Here is a 20,865-nt window from a genome sequence, read left to right on the forward strand (position 1 = left end):
CATGTGCCCAGCAAACAGAGGAAAAGGAAACCTGTTAGGAACAGCAGGGGACAGCACATCCCTCTACCTCCTAGCACTCAGGAGGCTGGGCACAAGACCAGCAAGTCTGAGGCCCACCTAAGATGCACAGCGAGACCCTGCCTCAAAACACTAAATTAATGTCAGAGGTCATGAGCTCTTGCTGCACTTCCAAAGGACCCGAGTTTACAGCTGTGCCAGGCAGCTACATAAGGCCCCCCGACAGTGCAAAGAAGATTAGGTGAAGGTAAACTGAACACAGAACGACATGAATATGAGATTAGTTATAAGACATTATTCCACAACACTGTTTAATAGCCGATTTGGGGACCTTTATCCACTAAGTTAAACCATGAACTAATAATGATAGCAATGGGGCTGGAGAAGTGGCTTAAATTGGGAAAGCAGTTTGCCCAGCACCACGGCCCCGAGTTCGATCCTCAGCACCCCATAAGCCAGCTGTAGTAGCACACACTTATGATGCAGGGAATGGAGACAAGAGGATCGGAAGGGCAAGGTTATCCCTAGGCACACAGCAAACGCAAGGCCAACTGTGCTTCTTAAATCCTCACCTCACAGAATAATATAGCGGCTGGCTGGGCAATGGTGGCCCACACCTTTAAACCCAGCGCCACAGGTAGATGACTGAGAGTTCGAAACCAGCCTGGTCTACAGAGCTAGTTCCAGGACAACCAAGGCTACACAGAGAAACCCTGTCTCAAAAAGAGGAAAAAGAATAGTATTGCCGCTGGTAAGGAGCTCTGGTATCTAAGCTCTCATCCTGCTCTGGTGAGCAACCCCTGATGAAACCCTCTGGCTTACAAGACAGACATGGATTAGATAGAGGGACAGTAGGGAAGAGTGGGAGGGAAACAGAAGTGAGCAATGGGTTGAGTGAACATGATCAAAACATATTTAATTCTTAAATCTGATGTGTTTTAACTGCATAGAGATCAGGAGAGGGTGTCCGATCCCCTGGAACTGAAGTTACAGAGGGTTATGAGCCACCACGTGAGTGCTGGGACCTGAGCCCAGGTTCTTGGTATGAGCAACGGGTGCTTTAAAACACTGAACCACCTCTCCAGCCCCTCAGAATGTACACATGCATATAGATGCCATCATAAAACATATAAATGTATGTTAATACACGTCAACAAGATATGATATTAATAAACGTTAATAAAATATAATCTTAATAGACATGTTAATTAAAACATCTTAAAATGCTTTCTGTGTGGCGAGCTTTTGGGGGTGGGAATTTGACAAAGGGTCAGGACAAAGAAGTAAGCTCGGGTGGGACTGTGACTGTGGGCTGGGACTCAGGACATAGGCTCAGAATACGAACATTTACATTTGAGTTAAGGCAAAGCTCAGAGCGGGCAACAGAAGAGTGTGTAGCGTTCCTTTTGTCTTGGGCATCCTGACTAGGAGTTTAGGGGATTTTGTTTACTGCCTTGTAGAACTGATCTTATTATTTTGCATAAACTAAAGTGGTATAAAAGCAGACTGGAAAAAAATAAACCTGCTTCAGCCTCAGAACTGGCTGGGGTCATGCCTCAGTGTTGTCTAGTTGTCTTTTTTCTTCTTAATCCTTGCTCCTGCCCTGGAGAACCTGTTGCTCCACTGAGCTAGCTTGGTCAGTCAGGATATTCCAATGTAAAATACTGTCACTTGATAAACTTGAGTCTAGGCGTTTTATTTAGATTTCTTTCTTTATATTACAAATTGTGTTTTCTTAAAATTATAAGCCAAATTATTTGACTCCAGCTATTAAAACTTAATATTAATTATTCCTATTTGCCTCCCTAGCATACCTAAACATTTTAAAATCTGAGTAAGATAGGATGACTCTTACTAAAATTTTTAGTTACCATTTTAAAGACAAGTCCCCAAAACATAATAAAGATAAACCCAAACAATACCTTCATGTCTTATTTCTCACCCAGCCAGCAAAAAAGCCTTTCTCCTTCAGGTAGTTCACTTGAACAGATAAAGTCGGTCCTGGTGTTTTTCATTTTCCCAGACTGACCCATGACCACATAACACTCTGACCAACTCGTCTACATTTGTCTTCCAATCAACTACACCTAACTTTGAGAAGTAAACTGTCTAGTCAGACTCTGAAATCTCAAATGTCAACTTTCTCCCTGCCACCACTTCATTTTTTGAGAAATGGTCTCCTATATGGCTGGCAGCGACTTCACTGTATGGACAAGGATAACAGTGAACTTCCGAGCCTCCTGTCTCCTGTCTCCACCTTCCAATTACTGGGAACACACACACACACACACACCAGCCCAGGCTTTCTGTCTGGGTCTATACTCAAAGCCCAAGCTCTTGCATATAAAATAAACCTAGACTAGACAGCACCCACTTTACAGCCAACAGCAGAGACCTGTCACCATACACGCAGGAGTTAGCCTGACCTGCCAGTTATATGACTTTAACACTCCTCACTAACCTGTTATGAAGTTCAGACCAGTGACTACAGAATAAACTCCGGGTCAAACCCAAACTGCATGCTGTAAGCTTAGAGACCAACAAACTTTTATCTGTGGTGTTTGCTATGATGTAACATGGAACACTACACCAATAACAGACATAATATTCTTTGCATGATTTTATACCTGTTATACATAAAAGTTTGCCCCAGAATCCTAACAAATATTTCCTGAGTTATGAATTAGTTCTCACATATCTCCGCTTACCCTACCATGGTAGGTGGGAGCTACAAAAGGTGAAACAGACTCACTACTTCCTCGTTAGCATGATGCAATACTGACAAAGCAGCTTAAGGAAGAGTGCATTTGGCTCCCAGTCAGAAGGGCTACAGTCTGCCACAGAAGAGAAGCACTGAGGCAGGAGAACCCCTGGCCACTCTGCGTCCACCACTGGGAAGCCCGCAAATGAGTGCCAGCAACACAGCAATCCTTTTCCCCTTTGGGGAAAGCACCTCCTATACCAGGGGCAGATTTTCAGTCTTCAGTTACACCTCTCTAGAAATGCCGTGGGCACCCCCAAGTGTGTCTCCTGGGTGACTACAAATCCAACCACACTGACAAAGAAGACAGACTATCACAAAACTTCCTGGCCCCTTGACTTGAGATCCAGTGAGGATTAACCACCACACCCTGGTCCTGAACTGGAATTCACAGGAACAAGGCAGCAAGGGATGTGACTCGGATGAATGACACAAAGGGTACGTGCTGGAACAGAGAGCAAAAAGGGCTTGTTCTGCTAAGGGAGCAAGGAGGTCAAAGAAGGGCGCACAAGCTATCCCAATTGATCCTTGGAGAATTTCAGCTTCATAAACTGACTCCCTAAGATCCTTGAAATCCGTTAAGTTTTAGTTCTGCTCCAAGCTATTTCTCATAAGATGCCATGAGCAGCCAGGCATTGTGACACATGCTTGTGACTCTAGCACCTGGGTAGCCAAGGTAGGAAATCTCTGCAAATTTTAAGTCAGCCCGGTGGTCTACACAGTGAGTTCCAGGTCAGCCAGAAGTGTAGAATGAGACTTTCTAAATAAATAAAATTTCCCCTTTGAAAGTTAAGCCTTAGATGGCCAGAGTGGTTTCTCATAAATCCTAGTGTTTGGCAGACTGAGGTTGAAGGACTGCCATAAGTTTGAGGCCAGCCTGGACTCTACAGTGAGTTCCAGCCTGCCTGGGCTAGAATAAGAAGCTTGTCTCGAAAAAGTTTTTTGAGAACGATAGTCCAGAAGCAGAAACAAGGCTTCCCTTAGAGGCACGCACATTCTCATGTGGTTGGGTGACTTGGCACGCTTGCAAAGGGCTCTAAGAAGGACCACAAGTGCTGAACAGTTACTGGGAGCAAAAACTGCCTTGGGGAGCTTCAAGAGCTCTTATCTGAGAACAATATGTGCTCTGGCCAAAACAGGAGGCTTCTCCCATCTTCCTAGTCCTCTGCCTCCTCTATAGGCAGCCAATCAGATCAAATCTTATTGCCACTTAACCACACTGGGATCATAGAGCATACGGATCACAAGAGTCCAGCCCAGAGTCAAGATGCCTGTGACAAAGGCTTAAAACTTACAAAGCCAGCTTGAAGGAGGTGTAGCGACACAATGACAAAGTCAAAATGTTTAAACTTGTTTATTTTAAAGTTTACTTTAAGAGTTCCTGTAAACGTTCTGATATATTTTAAGGGGCAGAGGTATACACAGACCACAGGATTAATCAATGGAGTAGCCTTTCCAGTGAACCAAGAAGCCAGGGAGGAGGGAGACTGAAAAGTACTGGCTGATCTCATTAGCCCTGCTTAGGAAGCTGTGTAAGTGTGACTTCAGCCCTGGATCACACAGCTATATTTAGTTTATACCTAATATGGATGAAGTCCTGACCGAAGCCATTTCCTCTCTCCACAAAAAGAAACTTCCTTGCTTTTCTTCTATCAACAATGCAAAGGGTGGGCTCCTCTGAAGGGGGAGTTTTAAAAAGAAAAGAAAGGAAAGAGAGAAGGCTGGAGAAAAACATTGACAAATTAGGATGTGGCTTATAAAACTCTGCCCACTTTGACACTGCTAAACTTGAAAACAATTCTGAAATCAAAATCCGTGATGTTAAAGTGGGCCTCCTGCTTTAAGCTGCTAAAGAGGCTCTTTAAAAGTATTTTACAAGAGACTAATTAACCAAGCCTCCAAAACACAAAGAGGCAAAGCAATGGAAATCCCGGAACTCCCTTCTATTTTCTCAAGCAGCCTATTGTGCATGGGTGTCAGTCCATAATAGAGCACCGTTTGCTATGTATGAGGCCTGGGGTTCAAGAATTGACCCCTAGATAGAAAGAAAGAGGTGGGGAGAAGGAAAGGAAAGAAACAGACATTAATTCTCAAAGACCTTGGTGCAGACCCCAGACCGGCTACTTACTGGCTCTCTCTGACCCTCACTTATGACACAGAACTGACATGCCTAATTCAGAGTTTATGTGAGGATTAACTTAGCTAACACGTATAAAAGGCTGTGTACTGTGCCTGGCCCATAATCAGCACCCACAACTGGCTATTATCCTGGCTTTAATATCTTGGTTTTTATCAGTTTACTGTGTCCTGCGTGGGAGTAAATTAAGCACTTTCAAAAAGTTTATAACATTATAATAAGATGAAAGATAAAGTCACTTTATGATCCTTGAGTCACCTGCCTATCACAGACATGCTCAAGTTTTAAAGCTTTATTACCGTCCCACTGTGATACGAGGAGGAAGCTAGACACTTAGAATCTAGAAAGAAATACACAAGGAGACTAGCCCCGTAAAATGACTAGCCAGCCATGATCACACACGCCTTAATCCCAGTACTCGGGAGGCAGAAGCAAGATGTCTGAGTTCTAGGCCAATAAAGTCTACAGAATGAATTCCAGACCAGCTAGAGATTAAAAAAACAAAACAAACAAACAAACAAAAACCCCTAAGCATATAGTTTGCAAACAAGGCGTGTAGTACAAGCATGTAACCCAGCACTCAGAAAGCAGAGGCAGGAGGATTTCAATCTCAGTGATAGCCTGTTTCAACTCTCTCAGAAAGAAAAGAAAAAAAAAAAAATCATGTCAATTTACATTACTTCTATTTCTTCTGTTAAAAATTAAATGAATTCAAAGTCTCTTGGAATGGAGACTTTAAAATATTTAAACATATCTACATTCCCCATAAGAAAGCATTATTCAATACCAGTTAATATATAATCAGTAACTTAATAACATACCATAAAAATCAAAAAGAATAAAATTTGGCAGCACAGGAAAACAAAAACCATTCAAAGTACGTCTACAGAACCACTCGACTTAACACCGCAGCAGGCGGACTCCTGACCACTTTTGAAATTTCACTTTAAAAGAGGAAGAGAAAGACACACTTCCTAAGGCTTTGGCTGTAGTCCCGAGGGCTGAGCAGATAAACTAAGACAGAGCATGCCCTCAGCTCAGAAATCTCCTCCTGGGACTTGTTCATACTAGCCCCTCACTTCTGAGGTAGAATGGAAAGTTCTCTACCTATTTGCAAGCAGATCTTAGTAATATCCTCGAGGTTGAAACCACACATATTACACACATAACTAACACAGACCGACAGTCTAACTCTGCTCCCCAAAGGCAGCAGAAGAGCGAGTGAGCAGGGAGCACTGTGCTCGCTCTAAGTGCTCTCCTTAGTGATACTTTTACCGTTACCAAGCCCAAGAGTCAGGTGCTATTACCTAAATGGGACACCAAGTGAAGCGGGGAGCCGGAATTTAAACACAGCTGCATAGCTCCGGCATCCAATTTTTAAAACTAAAACGTGGGTAGGGTGGGTACATGAGCCACAGCATGCGTGTAGGGGTCAGAGGACAACCTCGAGTGTCAGTCCACACTGGCCACTGTATTTAGACAAGGTCTCTTATTTGCTATCCTTGTCAGACTAGCTGGCCTGCAGGCTTCTAGGGAGTCAGTGTGCCAGCAGCACTGAGATTACAGGCGCACACCACTGTGCCTGGCTCGACACGGGTCGTAGGGACCCAAACTCAGGTCCTCACACTTGCATGGCAAGCACCTGACCCACTGAGACATCTCCCCTGCTCTCCAGTGTCCACTCTTATCTACTACACTCTGACAGATGGCCAAACACTAAGCTCAACTGTATACTTAATTCCAATTACCTGCACCTTCGAAACGGAGGAATATTCTGGTGCCAACCTAGAAAGCACAGGTGATACCGTAAGCAGCCATCACCCTCTGGCTCTAACTTAGGGATCTCAGATCTCAAATAAATCTTAGCACTTAGCGACTGAGGCAGGAAGACTTCAAGTTCAAAGGCTAATAACATGACTACACTGGGAAAGTCTGTCTCACAAAAGAAAGAAAGAAAGAAAGAAAGAAAGAAAGAAAGAAAGAAAGAAAGAAAGAAAGAAAGAAAGAAAGAAAGAAAGAAAGGAAGGGTGGGTAAGGCTTTCATTTGAGTATATCTTTTTTTTAATTAGATATTTTCTTTATTTACATTTCAAGTATTATCCCCTTTCCTGGTTTCCCCTCCCCCCTCCCCATTCACCAACCTACCCACACCCTTTCCTGGCCCTGGCATTCCCCCTTCTCCTCCCACTGATGACCGACTAGGCCATCCTCTGCTACATATGCAGCTGGAGCCCTGAGTCCCACCATGTGTTTTCTTTGGCTGGTGGTTTAGTCCCAGGGAGCTCTGGGGGTACTGGTTAGTAAGAACTGCTCTGAGATACACTAAAGCAAAACAGCTATGAGCCATGGCACTGGTGTTCCCAGCTTGCTCTTTTCACTTGTTCTCTAGGGATTTGAGTGTTTGGTTTACAGCTGGAGCTCGAACCCGGAGCCTCACGGGTGTGCTAGGCAAACACCCTACGGATGTGCTTCACCCTTCAACCTATTTATCCGGCTTCTCATATGAGCACTCTTGTGAATTTAACAAGCGCTTGCATTTTCCCAGTCACGTGGGTTGTTTTTTTATTGTTTCTTTCTTTTCCCGCTAGCTGCCTCTGGAATAAAGTGTGTGGAAAGGGGGATGGGGTGGGGGAGCCCAGGTCTTCAGCAGCATCTCATTGACTCACAATCCAATGAGTTAATCCACACTGCAGTTACACACAGCACTGCACAAACATCTGTACCAGCTCGATTTAGTATGAACACTCTTCCCCCGCAGTCCTTCTGCCCTGCATCTGGGAAACGCAACACAAAAGTAAGTCTGAGAGACCGGAACATCTACTCTAAACACACTCACAGCAAGCTTCTGCAAGCGGAGAAAGCCTCCAGGCCCAGGAATTACAATGGCTCCCCAGGAAAGAGCTTTCAGGGACTCTGCAGATCCTCCAGCCCGGAGCTCCAGAGTGTGCATCTGGCTTTGTTTCCTCTCGGCCTGGAGCAGCTGCTGGCATCCAACCGGCACTAAGGAAAGGCTAGCTTAATAAAAATTGCTTAAAGTGGCATGAATTTGTACCTCTCTGTATTCTTGAAAAAAAAAAAAAAGGACAAAAAATATAATGTGCTTTATCGCTGAGCCCTAAATTTGTTTACAACATCATTTTAAATGAGACAAAGTGACAGGATCTGGCAATGACAGAGGCCCAGCACCACAACCTTCTTAGAACGCTATATTTAAAGCGACAGCTGCCAGAAAAATAAGGAATTAAAAAATGGTACAAATTCTATAAAATGATAGAAGATATAAGCAGCATAGGGAGAAAACTATCAAGTTAAACCCTGAAAGCTCGGTCCTCATTTTATTTAGGGAAAGACTACCCTCAGTTCTAGCACTAGAGAAAGATTCCTGGAGTTTACCATGGAAGTTTATCTTCCAAGGCCTAACCTGCATGCAGGAGAGAGAGGACCCTACATCATATGCACAAAATTTAAAAAACCATACACATAAAGCGTCACCCAGAGCCAGCCAGCAGTGGTGGCACCTGTCTGTCATCCCGGCAACCAGAGGCAGGACGGTTTGCCAAGCACCTGAGACATCCTGGACTACATGAGCTCAAGGTTAGCTTTGGCTACAGACCCCGTCTCAAAGTTTACTCCCTAGTTAGAGAAGAGGGTGCGACACACACACCCTATAAGGCACCTGAAACGAGAAAGTTGAAAATTCCTTAAAATAAAAGGTTTTGTGTGTGTGTGTTTGTGTGTGTGTTTGTTTGTTTCTTATTTTACTTCGATTGGCTGGTTTTACTCCAGGGATTTGATGGGAGGCAGGCCCCAGTCTCAGTATGTAGTTCTGGCGGGCCTGACGCTCACAGAGATCCACCTGCCACATTCAAGCAATCTATTTTTATTTCATGTGTTTGTATTGCCTGTGTATGTGTGTGTGTATTACATGCGTGCCCAGTGCCCTGAGGCCAGGAGGACACCAGATTCTCTGGAATTAAGAATGGCAGGCAGTTACAGGAACCAAACGAGGTCCTCTGCAAGAGCAGCACAAGCCATCTTTCCAGGGTCCAAATGAAAATTCTTCATTTATTGCTTTGGCCTTTGAAGATAACTAAAACTCAGCAGGCTGTAAGCAGCACCATGCCATCCTAAAAGCTAGAGTCAAGTGACTATCTGTGTAGGCTGAGATCTCTTTCAGCTAAGGACTGTCACACAAGAGTGAGTGCAAGGCTTCCGAGAAATACAGCTGGCAGCTGATCAGGCAAAATCTCACCACTAAATCATCAGTGTTTTACTGACACACCAGCGACACCAGCATCTCAGCCTGTGCTTTATTGTCTGTCAACTATTCATCCAATACAACTGTCAAACAGACGCTATTTTCCCAAAGGACTGCGTATTTACAGGGTACTTAGAGTGAAATCAGCAGCAGTAGAGTTAGGGCCTACCAACTGCACCTAAGTGCATTTACTCATTCAGTAAGATTTACTGAACGCCCGGCAGGGAGCAGGCGATCCACGGATTACAGTAGAGGACACAAAGATGAACCACAGGGGGTCCTACCTACACTGAGCTTCCTGTACTATAACAAGGACCTGTGGAGTGAAAAAACTGTTCTCCACTGATAGGTAACAGAAAGGTGATCCTGAAGAATAAAGACATGTAAACAGCCTTAGGGAATCACGGAGAGTTTAACAAATGGGAATGTGATAGGAAAGGTGGCTTCAGGCAGGCAGCGTAGCCCATGTGGAATAAGAAACACAGGGGCTGGTGAGATGGCTCAGTGGGGGCTGGTGAGATGGCTCAGCCGACTGCTCTTCCAAAGGTCCAGAGTTCAAATCCCAGCAACCACATGGTGGCTCACAACCATCTGTAACGAATTCTGACTCCCTCTTCTGGAGCATGTGAAGACAGCTACAGTGTACTTACATATAATAATAAGACAGCTACAGTGTACTTACATATAATAATAAATAAATCTTTAAAAAAAAAAAAAAAAGAAACACAAGCCCCAGGCTGGAGAGGTGACTCAGCGGCTCAGCGGTTAAGAGCACCAACTGCTCTTCCGAAGGTCCTGAGTTCAAATCCCACACACATGGTGGCTCACAAGATCCGACTCCCTCTTCTGGAGTGTCTAAAGATACCTACAGTGTACTTACATATAATAAATAAATAAATAAATCTTTAAAAACAAACAAACACACACACATATGCCTTCTAAGGTAAAGGCCCAGGAAGCAGGAGACACATGTGCCCACTCACTGGGTCTCAACTATGACAGCTGTAGGCTTGAATGATCTACCGTAGATCCTCAAAGCACACTGCTTATAGCAATGCTTCTCTCCCACTGTGGCTGCAAGCGTTTCAAACATCTCCCATACTTCTGTGTTTTCACACATCTTTGTTGTCATTCCAATCCCTTGAAATCCATTCGACTTCCTTCAGCTTGCAGATGAGCAGCTGTTAGGGGTCCTGTTGGGTGTCCTTTCCTTTGTTTCATAAGGATTCGGGCACTGGTGTAGGAGCTGTATACATCCTTCATCGTTACAGCATGCAGACTTAGCTGTGATTAAGTGCTGAACAGAGACAGAAAGACATCGGGGAAAGGGATACAAGCAATGACCAGATGTGTGCTTGCTTCCCTCTTCCCTTCCTTGTTTCTTTTCCTTCCATTTTTCCTCTCTCCCCCCAGCCCAGGCTGGCTCCCTCTCTCTGCGTCTCCTGTAGCCCAGGCTGGCTCCAACTTTGCTATGTAGCTGAGAACCTCAACCTTCTGATCCTCGCACGTCCATCTAGACTAACAGGTGTGTGCCACCAAACCGCCTTTCTCTCTTCTTAGCAATTCCAGGGAACTCAGAGCTTCCTGCATGCTGGGCAAACACTCTACCATCACCCGAGCCATCCCCAGCCTCCACAGAGGTCTCTGTAAGAATTTTATCCTTAGTGAAAATGGCATTTCTCAAAAAAAAGGTCAAGTGTCTGGGTTAGAATTCTATTTAAGATGAGTAGCCTGATCCCCACAGAAAATGGGTAGGGTAAGGAAGGAAAGGAGGAGCACTGGAGGCCACTGCACTAGAGAAGGATGGTGGCAGCTCCAAGTAGAGAAGAGATAAGAGAAAGTGGGGCCTTCTAATTAGCCAGTGGCTACGAGGAGTGGTTTATGGAAATGGACAAGGAGCAGTGTTGAAACTGAGTCCTGAGTTTAATATGACAGAGGTAGAGGATCTTGTCAGGAGGAAGTCTGGATAAGGTAGAGAAACTTGGGACTTGAAGACACACACCTGTTTGATATTTGTGTGGCACTTAAAAGATGTGAGTTCTTCACTGTGAAGAGACAAGAAAATGCCTGAAAGCCAAAAGGTAGCATTGGAACCTCTGGAACTGGAGTAGACTGATGGGTGTGAGCCACCGTGTGAGGGCTGGCAACCAACCCTGGTCCTCTGCAAGTGCAGGAATGCCTCAGCAAGATGGTCTGGAGGGACATCAGCAGGTCAAGAGCACTTCCTGCTCCTCCAGATGACCCAGGTTGGAGTCCCAAGATCAGGAACTCAGGGCAAGCCTGGGCTATTTAGGAACTTGGAAGCCAGCCTGGGCTAGTTGAAATCCCTTCTCAAAAAGAAGAAAAAGAAAAGACAGAAATTAGGGGCAGTAAGATGTTCAGCAGGTATAAGTCACTCGCTCCATCAAACTTGATGACCGGAGTTCAACCCCAGGATCTACAGTGTGAAGGAGAACCAACTCCTTACAAGATGATCTCTGACTTGCAAGTAGCCAAGGGGCACAGCACATACATGCATACATATATAAAAGTATAAAAATACAAGAAAAACATAAAAGTCAACCATTGGGTCTTATGCCTATAATACTAGCACTTAACTAACAAGGCTGAGGCAGTAAGACTGCCTTAGATACAAGGTCAGCCAGGGCTATACAGCAAGTCAGACTCTGTCTCTGTCTCTCTCACACATCACACACACATACAGCCAGAGGGAGAGGGAGAGGGAGAGGGAGAGGCTGCTTGTGGACGTTGTACATCGTGGTGCGCACTAGGCTCCGCACCACGATGTACAACGTCCACAAGCAGGAGGGAGAGGGAGAGGGAGAGGGAGAGGGAGAGGGAGAGGGAGAGGATATGAATTGTAGCAGCCCTGGCTGTCCTGGAACTCACTCTGTAGACCAGGCTGGCCTTGAACTCACAAATCCACCTGCCTCTGCCTCCCAAGTGCTAGTTGTGTGCTAATTGTTTATAATTAATTCAACAACCAGTAAGTATCAGTTCTACTTTAGATAAACTTAACTTACAGACTATAATACAAAACTAATGCATGAGTTTCTTTACACAACTAACAAGCCACTTAGAGTCTCAGGAATACCTTCCAACCCTAAACACTCCACTCATCTTTAAATCAATTATCTCACATAGGCTGCCACACAGAAAATCATTCCTAAGCTCTTTTCAATGCATTTTGCTTTGTTTGTGAGGGGGTTTCTGTGTTTTTTATGACACGGTCCCAAATAGCCTAGGCTGGCCTAGATCATATACCTAAGGCAGCTAGGACCTTGAACTTCTGATCTGCCAACCCTAACTGTTTAGGAGTAAAGCTTATTCTGTTTGGTTTTGAGTATGGAATCTTTGGTCTTGAACTAGAGAGCTTTGTGCTTCAGCCTGCTGAGTGCTGGGATTATATATATGTTTATACCATCATAGCCAGCTCGTGTGTGTGTGTGTGTGTGTGTGTGTGTGTGTGTATGTTTGCCAGTCTCATACTGTATAATCCAGGTTAACCTAGACCTGAAGACAGCTACAGTGTACTCATATATATAAAATAAATAAATAAATCTTAAAAACAAACAAACAAAAAATTTGCTTTCATCTAGCAAGGACCAGACAGAGGAACTGTTTATGAAAAGATAGCTATGGACAACATCTAATTTTCTTTTATAAACCTACGTAAGCTTTCCTTACACAACTCAACTCACATCACATGTCAGACCAGGCTTCATGTTTTACTGTTACAGGAAGAATAAAACACTACACAAAAACTCTCGAGGACTCATTCATAAAAAGTCTTTGAAAAGGACTAGGGCTTATTTGCAATTAAAGGCCCTGCTGACTATAAAGTACAAGGATCACCCTCGTTACTGATGGCTGGAGACCGTCACTAGACTTTAGGCTGCTGTAGTCACTACAATATGCTGTTTTCTGGTCAAGCATTACAAGACAGTGCACCTGTCATATGCTTCCGTGTTCGCAAAACTCTCACTACAGTCTTGCATATCTGTTCCGCTCAAGCTCAACATTTAATTGCTTACGTTAACTACCTTTTCTTTTTTTCTCCTAGTGTACATAGATCTCAGGCAATCGCTCCCCCAGTGTTCCTATACCGCACAAACACCTAACTCACTCCCTTCCATTTTTAAGGGCTACGCACCTGTGTCATCTACTGTAACCTGGTCTCCACCTTCAAAAATCAAAATAAAGCAACTGCAGAGCACTGGCAGAGAGCACTGGTGGGTCCTCCCAGGTCCCGACCTTGGCTCCGCCTTCCTGCAGCTGTCATCTCTGCTGTTTATTCAGGTTTGCTTTGACTTATTCTTCTCCCACACAAACAAGCAAAGAGCCGAGCTGCGTGCTGGTAAGAGTCAGTGTTTGTGTTATACCCAGTGAGTGACAGTTTTGCAACTCTATTGCAATGAGAATTAAATGTTCTTCTTAAACACACACAAACGTACACGTACTCACGCATGCCTATATCACCACCACTACAAAAAAAAAAAAAAAAAAAAAAGGAAGACGGTTGGGCTTCTTGCTTAGAGCTATATTGTATACTCAAAGAAGAAAGAAACAAAACTCCACCAGGGGTAGAAGCTCTGGGGTTCATACCTGGCCCTAATTCCAATACTGTTTCTTATTCAAACAATACTCAAATTTAAATGTTCTTATTCTAATCACTGTCTTATTTACCTATATTAGGTGGTAACTTTCATGAGTTCATGATTTTGTATTTTAAATAAGAGGAGGAAAGCCGGGCTGTGGTGGCGTACACCTTTAATCCCAGCACTCGGGAGGCAGAGGCAGGCGGATTTCTGAGTTCGAGGCCAGCCTGGTCTACAAAGTGAGTTCCAGGACAGCCAGGGCTACACAGAGAAACCCTGTCTCGAAAAACCAAAAAAAAAAAAAAGAACACTGGCTGCTCTTCTAGAGGACCAGGGTTCAATTCCCAGCACCCACATGGCAACTCACAACTATATAATGCCAGTTTCAGGGGACCTGACAGCCTCTTCTGGCCTCCTTGTCGCAGGCACCCACACATGCAGTGCACTACAGGCAAAACACCCACACACATAAAATAAACGAATATATTTTAAAAGGGACCAGGTGTCAGAACACTTGCTTTTATCTCAGCACTCAGAGGGAGGTGGATCTCTGAGTTCAAGGCCAATCTAGTCTATATTGAGAGTTCCAGGTCAGCTAAGGCTACATCACGAGACCTTGTCTCAAATTAATTTAAATGTTTAATCGGCTGTGGCACTACTTAGTGATAGCATGCTTGCCTACAGTTCCATTCCTAGTACCACCAAAACTTAAAAAAAAAAAAAAAAGCTAATTGATATTCTTCACACTAATACTTGGTACTGACCACTGAGGTCTTGTGAGCCAAGTCTCACAAAAAAAGCAACAGAACTAAAAGCTCCTAAGAAATTCACAAACACATGCTCTGAACTAAATTTAGATTTCAGCTAAATCATACTCCGATGGTTTGTAATCATATTCATTGGAAACTCATTTCCACTCTCTAGCCCAGCCTCTGACCTACCAAACCTATGTTTTCTGCTCTGCTTGATACAAATCTTAACTCATCCTGCCTTAATCACACTTCCCATACTGCCTAACTCATTTCCCAGAGACTCATTCCCTACTCCGGAAACACCGGAAAAGGAGAAGTGGAGCCTCCTCTGCCGGGGAAGCAGGGGGAAGGGGAAGTCTTGCTCACCACCCCCCTCCTGGCTTCTAGGCACCCCTCAGGCATCCTTCCAAAACAACCTGATGTCCCTTTCCTGTCACTAGTGCATTAGGCCTCCCCTGTGCTCAGGCTCCCATCTCATCCTCATTCTGAGCTCCTGTCCGAATTTTATATTTCACCAAATCACCGCCTTGGTACTGGACAGAAGCAGCCTGCTTTAGGTCTCCAGAAACAGCCCAGGGTAAAAGGAGCAAGGCAGATTCCATTGACCTCACAGTTTACACTATTTCTGAATTCTAAGTTCCCCTCTGGACACCCCAAATGAGCAAAGCAGTTAGACAAAGGAACACTGTCTTTTTACATTGATTCTTCAGTTCAATGGTTCGATCCCTGCACCACTTTTCTATAAAAAATGGATTGAAAGCACTGAAGTCTGCCCTTGAAACTAAACATAAAAAACTCCCAGTTCGGACTGACAGCAGGATCCGCTCACACCTTCCCAAACAGGCTAAGGAAGAGGTGGGCAGACAGCAGGCCGGCAAGGGAGGGGGGGGTCCCCAGAGAGCAAAGCCTGTGAAAATAAATGCACACACTAAAGCCCAGGCCAGAGCTCACAAGGCTCAGCCTCAGCTTGTCAGGATCTGACTATCCTCCTTTCAGAGACCCAGCAGCTCCTGAGGGACTTCACAAGTGATGTCTTAACTCCTTAGCTACCTCTAACCTACCTAGTTCCCTATGTTTTCAGGGTCAACTTCAAGCCTACTTCACTTTGTATGTCTAGCTAACTTACCATGAACCATATTTGACTCCATAAGCACATAGCATCTTGCCATTTGTTTTGTGGTATTGAGGATCAATCCTAGGACCTAACAAGCTAAGCAAGACCTCGACTACCCAGTTACAACCCAGTCCTCTGAGACAGGTTATCACCACATGGTCCAGGCTGGCTTTGAATTCACTCTGCAGATTAAGGTCCTATAAAAACCCCTCCCAATTCCAGAAGCTTAGGACTACTGCAGACAGTGATAACCTAATTCAAAACGGTAGGACATAAAGTTTAAATTATGACCCATAAAACTAAGTCCAGCAGAGAGATTACCTCCTACTTAGATAAGAAATACACCACTTCATACAGATGCAGCCAAAGTGGAGAAACAGTGGCGTCAACACAAACTGGGCTCATGAAAACAGAACAAAACTCCAACTCCTGATTACTCTCCATCTGTGTGCAATCTCTGCACTCCGGAGGCTGAGGAGAGACGACTGCCACAAATTTAAGGGTAGCCTGGGCTACAGAGTAAGGCCCTGTCTCAAATGACTATATAAACCAAAAGAGGGTGACCTCAGCTACACAGGTCAGTAATCACCTCTCTGCTCCTTTCATTTGTGGCTCCTGAGTTAATATTTATTCACTTTTACAAAAACAGAAATCTTGGACCCTAGCTACAGATACAGCCAAGAAGGTACGTTGGTAGAAAATGTGGCAGATACACAAAAAGATCAGAAGTACTAAACTATGAAGGAAAAGAGGTTAAATAGGGCTGGAGAGATGGCTCAGCGGCTAAGAGCACCGACTGCTCTTCCAGAAGTCTTGAGTTCAAGTCCCAGCAACCACATAGTGGCTCACGACCATCTGTAATGGGATCTGATGCTCGCTCTCTTCTGGTGTGGTGTGTTGTTCAAGGAGAACAGGGTGTTGCATGCCTGTAATGTCAACACTCAAGAGGCTGAGGCAGAACTGCTCTAAGTTAAAGGACAGCCTGGGCTGTGTAGGGAGTGCAAGGCTAGCTTAGATACAAAGAGAAAACCAGTCCAAAAACAAAAACAAGAAAAAAAAAAAAAAGACAAAGAGGAAGGAGGAGTTGTTTCCAATTCAAAGAAGGACAGACAAGACATACACTAACAGCAACAATGCTGGAGAGATGGCCAAGGGTTGAGTGCTGCTCACTGCTGGTAGGAACCATGCGACAGAACCTGTAGAGGATCAGAGTTCAATTCCTAGCATCCGTGTTGGGCTGCAAACAACACCAAACTCCAGTTCCAGGGGATCTGACATCCTCTTCTGAACACAAGGTCACCTGCAAACGTGTGCATCTATAAATATATACCCACACGCAGATGTGGACATACATAGCTGAAGATGAAAAATAGCTTCTAAACATATATTGTTTTTTAGTACCCTGGAAGGGAAAAGAAGCAATCTCCTGCCACACACTAGGTAGCTTAACACCACACAGACCAGGCTGACAGAGACAGCTCAGTCGTTGCAAGCCTTGCAAGGCTGGCTCTTGAGTTCGAGCTCCAGAACCCCTGAGGTAGGAGAGAGAGAATTCGCTCTCGTACGTTCCTCCATGGCCTCCAAAGGTATGCTATCCCATACACAGACACACAATGAGTGCATTTTTTTTTTAACCACAGAAAGTTTTCAGCCACATAGTGGTGATTCACATCTATAAAGCCAGCACTTGGGTGGCTGAGGCCATGAGTTTGAGACTGGTGTGAGCTCCAGAGCTATTTCAGTCCAGACTAAGATCCTCTGTCCCAAAGTAAAAAAACGCCAACAAAGTTCTCAGCTACCAACTCGGGATACTTGGTGAAACACTAACACTGTTTTTAGGCTACCACCCTGGACAAGCAGTGTCCACCCCTCATGGCTTTCAAAACTAACTCTATTTATAGAGTGTTTTCCCCAGGTGCATTTCCCACGTCAGGGTTTAAAACAAAATCACCAGCCTTTGCCACCTTCTCCCTTCCTTTCTCCTTTCAAACAACCAACTGGATCTGTATCAGCGTACAATTGGCCTACACTAAAGCACAGAAGGGTAAAGGGCATTTCACAGACCAAGAAAAAAAAAAAGCTCGAGAGAAAACAAATGGCCCAGGACAGCCCAGTCAATGGGCACAGAGCTCTATGGCTGACCTCTGACCTCCAAGGCCTGTAAATTCAGTGGTTCCAACTACAAATATGGACCACTGGGAAGGGGTATGCCAGTGACTCAGCTTTGGGAAAAGGCACCCCACCCATCTCCTTATGGAAGTATTAAGTCAACACTGAGCAGGGCAGAAGGCATCTGTCACATCCCTTCCAAGAAACAGTGTGTCTGTGTTGCTGAAAGGTCACACATGGGGCCTTGCCCATGCTAGGCAAGCAGGCTACCACTGCGCTACATCTCCAATCCCTTCCCTAGTTTTTAAACATTTCTCTTGCCATAATTCCCAAAGCACGCTGAGCAGAAGCTATAAAGTGTTAGTATCTGTGTGATTGTTGTGTTTGCTGTTAATTTTGAGACTGGGTTTTCTATGCAGCCCTGGCTAGCTTGGAACTTACTATGTAGACAAAGCTGGCCTCCAGCTCAGAGGTCTGCCTGCCTCTGCCTTCCAAAAGACTCAGTGTAGAATTCCAAGTTGCTTAGCACCTCTAAGGTTTTACCATTAAGCGCTGTTCTTCAGACTAGCATCTACACTTTCAGAGGTCGGTTTTGGGGCTTTGTTTAGTTTATCAAAGTTCCTTCCTGCCGGACATGATGTTTCACACCTATAATCCCAGCCTGAGGCCGCCTGGACTGCATTATGAGTTCCAAGACAGCACAGGATACAGAGTGAGACCCTGTTCTCAGAAAAAGAGAGGAGAGGGCAGACAAGAAGAGGGAAACCATTATGTCCCGTCGTTATCTCTTCTTTGTGCTGTTTTCCACGACCCTCTCCCCATTTCTCAAAGTTCCTTCCTACGTGCCTCAAAAGTATTGTCTGCCACCCACCTCCAGTCGCAGACATTGTGATATTTTGAGAGCCCTAAGCCTTTTTCTTCCTAATGCTGCGACAGTTTAATGCAGTTCTTCATGTTGTGCTGGCCCCCAACAGTAAAATTATTTTTGGTGCTACTTCATAACTGTAACTTCGCTACTGCTATGAGTTGTAATGAAATTGTCTGTGTTTTCCAATAGTCTTAGGTGACCCCTGTAAAAAGGGGTCTTGACCCCCAGTTGAGAACCGATGCTCTAGACCAAAAAAAGGTTCTAAAACCAACAACCAAAAGAAAACACTAAGGCAAACATTGTTACCACCCTGCAGATTTCTGCCTTCCATCTTTGGAACACATCCTTCGATAATTTCCGCTCTTTCAAATTAAAACTAAGAAAGGGCAGACTTAGTACTGGATGCCTGTTGGACTTCTAGGGTTGCCAGTTTCGACCTAAGCCTGGCTATTTAGTGGCTAACGGTGGCTATCAGGGTTTCCAAGGAGGTTCAGTAAAGCAGGGGACCCAGACGTTTGTTGCGTTAACGTTTCCCTCCTTCGCTACGCCCCAAAAGGGAGAGGCGCGGAGAGCAGTCAGAGAAGCGTTTCTAGGCGAAGAAGGCAGAGCTCCAGGGTTTACAAACTGAGGAGGGCGAGAGGAATGAACTTTTTTAAGCCCGAGAGAGCGGAGAATTCAGGTTTTCTTTCAAACCAAACGCGCTTGCCTGCCGAGGTGGCAACAGCAAACGAAAGCGGCCAAAAGGTTGCATCATGTGAAAACAGGCGCACTAGAGAAACAAGAAAACCAGATGGTGGTAAAACACCGGACAGGAAAACCCAAGTCGGGAATCTCCGTATTTTCCGGAAGCCTTGGGGCATCCACCCTTCTTTTCGCTTTTTCTTTTCCTTTTTTTCTTCTTCTTCTTTGCAGTTAGTTGTCTGGGTTTTAGGTGTGTGTCCGGAGGCTCACATTTGTAACCCAGGCTGGCCTCGAACTCGAGGCACTCCTCAAGCCTCTACTGCTGGGTCACAGCCTAGTCACCACGCCCGCACTAAAAAAATCCTCCCCTCCCCCATGCGGGAGGAGGGCTGGGATGAGGGTCCCTCCTATCCCAGGCTTGCCCCGGGTTTACTAAGCAGCCAAGGCTGGCTCTGAACTCGGGATCTTCCCTACACCCCTTTTCCCAGCGGCTGGGTTTACTGCTCCCGGGTCCCTCCGCCCCTTTACTTTATTTAACATTGTATCAAAGTTAAAGTTTCAGTTTCACCCGGGCCAGGCGCTAGCGTTCCAGTAAGTTGGGTGAGCTATCCGCCCGGCGGCCCGAGGCTGGGGCTCGCGGCGGGGTGGGGTAGGACAGGGCGAGGAGGGTGACAGTACCCACGCGGCGCAGTTGAGGCGCGTCCCGCCCTGCGGAGTCGCCTCCCTGTCGCCGCACCCGCAGGGTCCGCCAACGTCCCGCTGCGAGGCGGGAAGGCGCGGAGCCCAGACAATGGGAATGAGCGCGGGAGGTACGGCGCCGCCTCGGGCTGCGGGGATGCCGCGTGGGGGCGCTTCGGGGTGCGGGGACATCAGCCCGCGTCGCTCGGGACGGTGAGCGCTCACCTTGACGAAGAGCTCGATGAGGGGCTCTTTGTCCTCCTCCTTCAGCCCGTTCAGGGGCATCGACAGCGCCATGGCCGGTTGGGCTGGGCTCCGCGGACGGCGGCTGCGGCTGTGGCTCCGGGGTTGCTGTGGCTGCGGGTTCCCGCCGCTCGCTCGCTCGCTGGACAGTCCGGGCGTCTGGCTGCCCGTGGCCTCAGATCCTCAGCACCGCCTCACGCCTCGCGCGCGACTCTGAGGGGGTTGCGGTCCCGGCCGCTTCAAACCGCTGGGCGGAGCCCTGTGGGCGGGGCGGGGGCGGGGCAGTGGCCAGGACCCTGCGGGGGTGGGGGGGAAATGGGTGGGCCAGAGCTGGGGGCGTGGCCTCAAGCGAGGGAGACCACGGAGCGCTCTTGCTTCCAAGGACGGACCACTAGGGAGCCTGGAGGGCGCTGGGGGCGCGGCCTAGGCTGGGCAGCGCGGATTGGCCGGGAGGTCCCCCCGAAGCCACGCCCCTCAGGGGGCGGGAGGGAAAGGTCCCCTGAGCCGGAGCCTGATACCGCCTCCCTCCGCGGCGCAGCTGCTGCTGGTTGGGTGCCAGGTGACCTCATGCGGCGGCCCGCCTCGCGCCCTCTCCCCCGCTGCAGCCGCAGGGACTCATCGTCCCCTCCCGTTCCCGGGGCGGCGGCC

At 46.3% G+C, this 20,865-nt stretch overlaps 1 protein-coding gene across 1 annotated transcript in view; it reads right to left on the reverse strand.

Annotated features, from left to right (window-relative positions):
• Clic4 (chloride intracellular channel 4) overlaps positions 1-20,478 on the reverse strand; it is a 60,740-nt gene extending 40,262 nt beyond the window's left edge. The window contains exon 1 of the mRNA XM_021159436.2: positions 20,200-20,478. Coding sequence (XP_021015095.1) covers positions 20,200-20,271 — 72 coding nt within the window. The 5' untranslated portion in view covers positions 20,272-20,478. The remainder of the gene's footprint in view (positions 1-20,199) is intronic.
• Positions 20,479-20,865: the final 387 nt, after the last annotated feature.

Source organism: Mus caroli, chromosome 4 (assembly GCF_900094665.2).
Source record: "Mus caroli chromosome 4, CAROLI_EIJ_v1.1, whole genome shotgun sequence".
In the NCBI taxonomy this organism is placed as follows: domain Eukaryota; kingdom Metazoa; phylum Chordata; class Mammalia; order Rodentia; family Muridae; genus Mus; species Mus caroli.